This window comes from Mobula hypostoma, chromosome 30 (genome assembly GCF_963921235.1).
Source record: "Mobula hypostoma chromosome 30, sMobHyp1.1, whole genome shotgun sequence".
Lineage (NCBI taxonomy): Eukaryota > Metazoa > Chordata > Chondrichthyes > Myliobatiformes > Myliobatidae > Mobula > Mobula hypostoma.
The window spans coordinates 12,289,311-12,299,035 of record NC_086126.1 but is presented as its reverse complement, the minus strand read 5'-3'; the positions used below and the strand labels follow the sequence as shown (position 1 = coordinate 12,299,035).

Here is a 9,725-nt window from a genome sequence, read left to right as displayed (position 1 = left end):
CTTATAACTCCTCCACCTGCACACAATGGCGAAAGGAGCGGAGGGGGGCAGTGTGCGCGGCAGTGTCCAAGTGTAGTCAAGACTTGCAGCATGGGAATTTGTAGCGGGACTGATCCTTGTTAATCTGTACTGATAACACCTCATATTGCCCTCATTGGTGTATGCTATCCCAAGCCTCCTCGCAATTCGATCGAAATGCGCTCGCCCATAAATGTAATTATAGCAGACCTTGGTCCATTAGTAAAAGAAATCAGACCCCCGCCGTGGGAAAATTGATAATGCAGGCTCATTTGAATTATGAACGCTTTACACGTACAGGTGCTTTTTCTGTTGGCCATTTTAGGGGTAACTGCGTCCAGACTTGGGATGTAACCCCAGGCCGAAGATACATAGTAGGTACCCCTCCACCCGAAGGTGCGTTGGAGGTCCAGAACATTCCGTTAGCGGACACTTGGTGGTTGTGCGGAATGGAGGAAGGCCTGAGATCCACGCTTCCCCTTAGTTGGGCAGGTGCATGTACACGGGTTTTGCTGATCCAAGAAGTTGTAGTATCCCCTGAAGTACAATTTGACGCTTCGAAGCAGCAGACACTGCGGCGGAAGAGGTGAAAATATGAACCTGACCCAACGATCCGAATCGATAGTATAGGACAACCAAGAGGGATACCTAACGAGTTTAAGGCAAGAAACGAGATTGCTGCTGGCTGGGAAGCGATTATACCTGTGATAGGGGTTAGCAAAAACGTTGAGTGGATAAATTATATATATTATAATCAACAGAGATTTATTAACTACACCGATGATGCGCTGGAGGCACTAGGGGAACAGCTGGATGCAACTAGTCGAGTGGCGTGGCAGAATAGACAGGTGTTAGACTGGCTATTGGCAGAAAAAGGAGGAGTTTGTGTAATGTTTGGAGAACAGTGCTGTACTTTTATACCAAATAACACTAGTCCGGAGGAATCATTTACCAGAGCAATGAACAAATTGAAAAGTCTGAGAGGAGAGGTTAGACAGAACGCAGGGTTTGGACATCAGTTAGTTGACTGGTTAGATGGTAAACTAGGGGGATGGGGAGCATGGCTAACCAAGATAGCGATAACTGTAGGTATTGTATTGGTAAGCTGTGCAATTGTTTTGTGAACGCAGCAGGCCAAGCAGCATCTGTAGGAAGAGTTGCAGTCGACGTTTCAGGCCGAGACCCTTCGTCGGGACTAATTGAAGGAAGAGTGAGTAAGGGATTTGAAAGCTGGAGGGGGAGGGGGAGATCCAAAATGATAGGAGAAGACAGGAGGGGGAGGGATGGAGCCAAGAACTGGACAGGTGATTGGCAAAAGGGGATACGAGAGGATCATGGGACAGGAGGTCCGGGAAGAAAGACAAGGGGGGGGTGACCCAGAGGATGGGCAAGAGGTATATTCAGAGGGACAGAGGGAGAAAAAGGAGAGTGAGAGAAAGAATGTGTGCATAAAAATGAGTAACAGATGGGGTACGAGGGGGAGGTGGGGCCTTAGCGGAAGGTGGGTAGCCTCCAACCTGATGGCATGAACATCGACTTCTCTAACTTCCGCTAAGGCCCCACCTCCCCCTCGTACCCCATCTGTTACTCACTTTTATGCACACATTCTTTCTCTCACTCTCCTTTTTCTCCCTCTGTCCCTCTGAATATACCTCTTGCCCATCCTCTGGGTCACCCCCCCCTTGTCTTTCTTCCCGGACCTCCTGTCCCATGATCCTCTCGTATTCCCTTTTGCCTATCACCTGTCCAACTCTCGGCTCTATCCCTCCCCCTCCTGTCTTCTCCTATCATTTTGGATCTCCCCCTCCCCCTCCAGCTTTCAAATCCCTTACTCACTCTTCCTTCAGTTAGTCCTGACGAAGGGTCTCGGCCTGAAAAGTCGACTGCACCTCTTCCTACGGATGCTGCTTGGCCTGCTGCGTTCACCAGCAACTTTGATGTATGTTGCTTGAATTTCCAGCATCTGCAGAATTCCTGTTGTTTTCAATTGTTTTGTGCTGTTTTCTTCCGGGTCTCAATTCTCTTATAGTGCAGACCGCATCAAAACGCTTTCCGATGCTCCTGGAAATTGCTGAATCAAGTCCAGTGGAAAGAGAAATACCGATGATGTTCTGTTACAGCTTACGCGACATGCAGATGTACAGGAGCGAAATGATAATGTGGCAGTAGACTGTAAAGGCTCCCGAGTCTTTTTTCCTGTATCAGACACGAAGGGACAGGTTTTTGGCTCAGTGGCCTAGGAAGGTAGGGAGAGAACACTTCGAGTTCTAAGCACAAGAAGTTATAGTTTGTCCCAGATTTGGGAGTAAATTCTGGAGTTTATTTGAGCTTTTGTGTGTGGACTCGTAGATTCCTCTCTCTATGTGAGACTTTGTAAGTCTCAAAGCAAGGATTATATTGGAAAACATTTTAACTCTGTTTTCTAAGTGTTTATTTTAAGTGTGCTTTTATTGCGTATCAGGTGTTTATTCAGATGTTGACCATGCCTTTACTATGCATTAAATGTCTGTTACTGAGTGCGTGGGATTACTATGGTATTTGGGGTGTAACCTTTGAATGAAACCTGTTTACTTTTCATTCCTCGAGAAAAACGAATGTAGCCAAGTAAGAGAGATAAGAGTAATTGATTTATTAGCTAAAGTGAAACTTACAGAGATATGCTAATAACAACACAAACAAACAAACAACAAGCAACATATGCTAATATGTTAATGCTGCTAACCCAGAAGGGGTGCTATAAAGAATGCTGTGTGAAAACATCGACAGGCATTCAGTGGTAGACTTACAGAGCCTAGTCCACTGTCTGTCTCAGCTTTACTTTGCAAATTAAAGTTTAAAATCTCTTGTGAATCTTCGGCGCTTCCTTGTCATTTGTAAAAACCACGACAAAACCTGCGTGAAACGCCGCTGTAGAAAAGCTGACGCGATCATCAGAGACCCCCACCACCCAGGCCGTGTTCTCTTCTCGCTGCTGCCATCCGCTAGGAGGTACAAGAGCCTCAGGACTCGCATCACCAGGTTCAGGAACAGTTGCTACCCCTGAACGATCAGGATCTCGAACAAAAGGGGATAACTACACTCATCTGTTGAGATGTCCCCACAACCAGTGATCTCACTTTAAGGACTATTTATCTCATGTTCTCGTTATTTATTGATATTCGCATTTGCACAGTTTGTTGTCTTCTGCTCTCTGGTTAATCTTTCACTGATCCTCTTTACAGTTACTATTCTATAGATTTGCTTGAGTATACCCGCAGGAAAATGAATCTCAGGGTTGTATGTTGTGACCCTGATAATAAATTTCACTTTTCCTTTGACAACAGCTTATCGAATGTCTTGTACACTCAATGGCCACTACATCAGGTGCCTCCTGTATCTAAAGAAACTGGCCGCTGAGTGTATGTTCAGGATCTTCTGCTGTAGCCGGTCCACTTCAAGGTTCGACATGTTGTGTGTTCAGAGATGCTTTTCCGCATACCACTGTTGTAACGGGTGGTTATTTGAGTTACTGTCGCCTTCCTGTCAGCTTGAACCAGTCTGGCCATTCTCCTCTGGTAACGAGAACAAAGTTGCCAGTGAGACACTGAATGAAGCTGGTGGATACAGAACAGTTTTATCCAACAAAATGAGACGCTCTCGGAGGAAGAGGCCTCCCGACCCAATACTCTGTGACATTTATATATGGTAGAGATCAAAGGCAAGAGCAGGACCATTCTATAGTTACAATGTATCTACAGTGCTTCCATAAGATTACATGTAGTTTTCAATCACCTTTCACTTCGCGCCCACACTCCAGACACCCACTATGTGTGTTAAGCAGCGTTATCCGGTTTGCAATCGACTCCAGCGGACGGCTCCAGGAGACCTATTGTTCATGACTGCACTTTGAATTCAATCTACAATCCACGTTCAGGTCTGAAGATTGGTCGCTGGTGAAATTACTATTTGCCATATACCCCAAATCCAGAATACGCCCAACCACTCCAACCACACATGAGCAGGGTGTTTTTCCCCACAGAACAGCCACTTACTGGATGTTTTGTTTCTGTTTTTGTGAGGTTTTTTTGCACATTTCTCTGAAACGAGGAGCGGTGAACAAGAGGGCGTTTGTGCGCAAAATCATTCAGAACACCAGCGCTAGACTTTGAGGGAGAACATCATTCCTGCCCGACCTACTCTGCAATGGCTTCCTGGATGTTTTGGTATAGATCTTAAGGTTTCCTTACTTCTTTTTAAAGTTCTTAATGGTCTGGGATCGAAGTCTATATCAGAGAACGTACATCAAAGGACCATTTTTGTTTTTAATCCCGTTTGAGCTCTCGGGTCTTTTCCCACTGGACTCTTAATATTATTTTACAGTTCTCATGCCTTCTCTTTTCTCCGTAACCTTCGACTCCCTGGCCCTGACCACTTCATCTTTACCTTGGATGTTCACTCTCTCTTCCTCCCTTCCACCTCCCCCCTCCCCAATCAGGAAGGCTTCAAAGACTTTCCGCTTCTTCCTTGACAGAAGAACCACCCAATCCCACTCCAGCACCATCTTCCTCCGCCTGGCAGACCCGGTCCGCTCTCCTCTCTCTCTCTCTCTGAACCTAAAGAGTAGCCAAGGGCGCCGGCACGGGCCCGACCTATGCCTGCCCGTTCATGTCGGCTGCACAGAACGGCCTATGCTCGAAGGCTTCCCCGGTTCTAACCTCCAACTCCTCCCTCGCGGCACTGACGACAGCATCGGCGCCGTTTCATCCACCCACGCTGAGCTCGTCAATTTTATCAACCTTGGCTTTAACTTCCACCCGGCCCTTACATTCACTTGGTTTATCTCTGACACCTCCCTCCCCATACTCCTTCTCTCTGTCTCTGTATACAACCAGTCAACTGATATCTTTTATAGACCTGATCCCCATGGTTACCTCGACCATAATTCTTCCCACCCAGTCTCCGGGAAAAATAGTATTTGCTCTTCTCAGTCTCTTCACCTTCAGTACGAGGCTTTCCATTCCAGGACATCAGAGATGTCCTCCTTCTTTAAAGAACGCCCCCCCCCCATTATTGATGCTGCCCTCACCCGCATCTCCTCCATTTTCCGATCATCCATGTTCACACCATCTTCCCGCTGTCTTAATAGTGACGGAGTCCCTTTTGATCTTGCATACCTCTCCGTCAGCCCCCCACACCCAACACATCATCGTCCACAACTTCCACTGCCCCCGCCCCCAACACTCTACTTTCCACAGGGATCGCTCCCTCTATAATTCCCTTATCCATTCATCCCTCCCCACTAATCTCCCTCCAGACAGTTACACCTCAAGGTGGCCTAACCTGCCCAATCACCTCCACTGAGGGCCCCAAACTGTCCTTCCAGGTGAGGCAGCACTTCACCTGCGAATCTGCTGGAGTCGTCCATTGTATTTGGTGCTCCTGACGCAGCCTCCTCTATGTTGGTGAGACCCATTGTCGGCCGTGGGGAGTGATAATATGGAAGAAAGTGTCAAACTCGAATGGGTCAAGGTTAGTGGAAACAGACAAACCAATTGTCTTTGTTCTTGCCATGTACTTGTCGGAATGGAGTGTGCCATTTTGTGCGGCTGCCCTGTAGCCTCCATCTTGTGAACTGTTTGAGAACTTATTCTTACTCAGGGGTAATCGAATCAGTGCAATTGAACATTGTGACGATGAGTTTCTGCTAAATGCTGGATCATTCTCACATAAGCTGTGCGTTGAGTACAATGTCAGGTTTGCAGAAGTCGTCTCGGTACGTCGGCCCACTGTCTAAGTGACCTGGTTTGAACAAGAATAGAAGGAGACAAGAGAAGCTGCGTAGCTGTCTGACTATATCCAGTGGGAAGGTGTTGTAGGACAGTCAGATAACGCTGACACTGAAAAGCAACATTTGAACTGGAATGGAATGAACAGAAGGGAGAGGCTGCAAATGCATAATAGTGATGACCTGGAAGAGTCATCATCGCAAGGAAGAAAGTGCATGCCAGGGGCTGGGAGAGGAAGGATATGACTTCTGAACAATGGGAGATTCCCGTTCGTGGTTTTTAGAAGTGGGGGAGCGGTTTGAATGAGTATTGGTACACAGAGGAGAGTAGAATTCATGTTTTAAGTTGTTGAGCTGTCACATTCTTGGTCCTGTAGAGGCGAAAAAGTGCAAGATTCGACCAATTACAAGTTACGTGGTGAGTTTCCCGGCCTAGTTTAGCTGACGAACAGTCAACACCGTAGGAAATTAAGGGGCCACTTCCAGCACCTGCACCACCACCACCCCCGTCTGCCACAAGCGGGACTCGCCGTGGCCGAAACTCTTGATTTCGATTTCTATTCCCGTTTCCGTTCTGGCGCGTCGGTCCAAGGCCAAACTGTGCCAAAATGTGGACATCCTCAGAGTGGAGAAAAAACACCTTATATTCCGTCTCGGAAGCCTTCACCACAATGTCATGAATATTAATTTTCTCCTTGTGGTATAAAATCGTTCCCCACCCCCTTCTTCCTGTTCCCAACTCTGACCACTCACTTCTCATTACCTTCACCTGGGTTCCCTCCTCCTTCCCTTCCCTATGGTCCATTCTCCTCTCCCCTCTGGTTCCTTCCTCTCTCCCTCCCACACGGCTTCACCTATCACCTTCCAGCTGGTGTCCGTCCCCTCCCTCCAGCTGCTTATCCAGACGTCCTTCCCCTTCCCTCTCAGTCCTGAAGAAAGATCTTGGCCCAAAACCTCTCTTTTCCATAGTCCTGCCGAAGGGTCTCGGCCCGAAACGTCGATATACTTTCTTTTCCCCAATAGATGCTGCCTAGCCTGCTGAGTTCCTCCAGCATTTTGTGTTTGTGTGTGGTGTGCGTTGCTTTGGATTTCCAGCATCTGCCCCTTTCACGTGTTTGCAATGTCATAAAAAGACGTGGGGAGCTTGTGGATTGGGGGCGGAAGTCCCGCAGAAGGATGACGTGGCCAGAGACGGGGGAGTGACGAGCGAAGGGCGGAGGAAATTACGCCAGCACCTGTTATTTGCTTTACTGCGGAGGAAGATGGGTCCGGTTCTGGTGGTATTGGTGTTGATGTTGGGGGCGGCGGAGGTGGTGACGCCCTGCATGCCGGGCGACCTCTGTCCCGTGCCCAAAGATGACCCCGGGGTAGTGAACGCGATCCGGGTGGCGGAGGATGACTTCAACAGCAGATCCAGCGACTTGTTTCACACTGCGGTGTCGAAAGTGATATCGGCCCAGACACAGGTGATGGGGAGGGAAATAGGTGGAAGGGGAGGGGAGGGAGGAGAGGGGTAGGGGAGGGAAGAGGGATGGGACGGAGGGAGCGGGGAGGAGAAGGGGAGAGTGAAGAGGGGGAGCCAGGGAAGGGGGGAGGTGAGGGGAGGAGATATGGGGAAGGCGGAGATGTAGATGAAGGGTAGATAGAGCAGGGGGAAGGGGAGGAGAGGGAGAGGGATGGGGGAGGGAGGGAGGAGGAGTGGGAAGTGGGGAGTAGGGGAGGGGAACTGGGGAGCAGAGGGGGAGGGGGAGTGTGTGGGGGTAAGTGCGGAATAGACGCGGTGGGCAGAGGAGGGCAAGTGCGGAAGAGAGGGGTAAGGGGAAGAGTGGGAGGAGGTGTCGGGGAGGTGATGATGGGGAGCAGAGATGGACGGGATAAAAGGAGAAGGTGAGAGGAAAGGAGGGGTGGGAGGGAGAGTGGGTTGAGGAGTGGGAGCGGGGGAAGATGGGGTGGAGGGGGAAGGGAGGGGCAAGAGGAGGGGAGAGTGGAGGGAAGGGTGTGGGGGAGAGGGCGAGGGAGAATACGGAGAATCTACACAGAGATATGTATAGGTTAAGTCAGTAGGCAAATGTCTGTCAGATGGAGTACAATGTTGGTAAATACGAGGTCATCCACTTGGGAAGGTAAAAAGGAAGAGCAGATTATTATTGAAATGGTAAAAGATTGCAGCGTGCTGTTGTGCAGAGGGACTTGAGAGTGCTTGTGCACGAATCACGAAAGGTTGGTTTGCATGTACAGCGAGCTATCAAGAAGGCAAATGGGATGGTAGCCCTCATTGCTGGATTGATTGAATTCAAGAGCAGGGAGGTTATGCTGCAACTGTACTGGGTACTGTTGACGTGGCACCTGGAGTACTGCGTGCAGTTCGGGTCTCCTTGCTTGAGGAAGGATATACTGGCTTTGGAGGTTCAACATGTTGAGACTAGAGAGGAGGGTGTGAGACTATAAGCAGAGATTGAATCACCTGGGACTGTACTTGCTGGTATTCAGAAAAATGAGAGGAAATCTTAGTGAAAAATACAATTATGAAAGGATAGAGGCAGGAACGTTGTTTCCACTGGTTGGTGAGACTAGAACTAGGGGACGTAGCCTCAAGATTCAGTGGAGTAGATTTAAGACAGAGATGAGGAGGAATTGATTTTCCCAGAGGATGGTGAATCTGTGGAATTCTCTGCCCAATGAAGCAGTGGAGGCTGCCTCAGTAAATATATTTAAGACAAGGTTGGATAGATTTTTGCATAGTAGGGGAATTAAGGGTTATGGGGAAAAGGCAGGTAGGTGGAGATGAGTCCATGGTCAGATCAGTCATGATCTTATTGAATGGCGGAGCAGGCTCCACGGGCCAGATGGTCGACTCCTGCTCCTGTTTCTTATGACCAGCAGAGTAAAGGTGGTGGGTGTGTGCAGATGGGTGACCACTCCTGGCTCGATACACACAGACACCCTGTAGAGATGTTTTGAGGCCTTTCTGACTGTAAGGTGCTCTTGCAGGTGGTGTGGGTGTTCACGTACCATCTCACCCTGGAGCTGAGAACCACCGTCTGCAAGAAGAGTTCTGTTTCCCGGAACTGCCCGTTCCACGAGGATCCTCTGTATGCCAAGGTGAGCGATCAGTGCACTGGTGGTCTCGGGAGAGAGGGGCGGGGGTCCTGACCCCAGGGACACTGGAACCTGGTGGGGATTTATGAATCCGGCGGGAAATTCTTTGAATACTGGCCTCTGCTTTTCCCCGCAGACAATGAACTGTAGATTTATGGTCTGGGACCATACGGCGCTCGCTCCCATGCACGTGACTGAATCTTCTTGCACCAGGACGGCCAAGTGACCGGTCTGCAGGACCCCGGCGGCACACAGCGTGGCGCGCACCGCTCAGCTAAAGCAATAATTCTGATGACCAAGTCAAATGGATACGAATACAGCACTTTACCACGGCCCGGGGCGCCTCGTAATGCAATCTCTACAACGCATACAGACAAACGCGCGAGTGTATACACTCGCTCAGTAATATACATTCCCCAGGCTACTATCTCTCTCTCTCTCTTTCACACGCCATCTTTGAGTTGGAACCCTTGAAAGATGGCTCGTCATAGACATCGAGGGGCCAAATAACCCGCTCCTGTGCCAGACCGCTGTACGTTCTGTGCTCAGTAGTATTTGGGCTCCAACTCGCGGGCTGGCCAGTTATTACCATAATTGTATACTGTAATTAATCTGCAAATGTATATTTTTATTCTTGCGCAATAAAGCTTTTGCATTCTGAGTCTGCCTGTGTTTGCAATGTTAACAGGGAAAGTCGGTGAATGAGGTCGACCCAGCACTGACCACCACGGACTATAGTGCGCTCAGCGATCGTGGTTAGACCCTGCATCTCGATAGGAGCGACGGGTCTCAGTCAGTGGTGTAATTTCAAATGTGGCGGGTGGGTGTGAGACCAGAGGACTCG

At 49.2% G+C, this 9,725-nt stretch overlaps 1 protein-coding gene across 1 annotated transcript; it reads left to right on the top strand.

Moving 5' to 3' along the window:
* Nucleotides 1-7,008: 7,008 nt before the first annotated feature.
* Nucleotides 7,009-9,512, top strand: LOC134339701 (cystatin-like). Its single transcript, XM_063036421.1, has 3 exons — nt 7,009-7,248; nt 8,774-8,884; nt 9,018-9,512. Exons 1-3 carry the CDS (start codon nt 7,045-7,047, stop codon nt 9,105-9,107), a joined length of 405 nt encoding a protein of 134 aa, XP_062892491.1. The 5' UTR covers nt 7,009-7,044; the 3' UTR covers nt 9,108-9,512.
* The last annotated feature ends 213 nt before the right edge of the window (nt 9,513-9,725 follow it).

Excerpts from the sequence above, each read along its gene's own strand:
- LOC134339701 (XM_063036421.1), top strand. The coding sequence starts at position 7,045 with ATGGGTCCGGTTCTGGTGGTATTGGTGTTGATGTTGGGGGCGGCGGAG. Across the intron at positions 7,249-8,773 it reads TGATATCGGCCCAGACACAG|GTGGTGTGGGTGTTCACGTA; the intron begins GTGATGGGGAGG and ends GTGCTCTTGCAG. Across the intron at positions 8,885-9,017 it reads AGGATCCTCTGTATGCCAAG|ACAATGAACTGTAGATTTAT; the intron begins GTGAGCGATCAG and ends TTTTCCCCGCAG.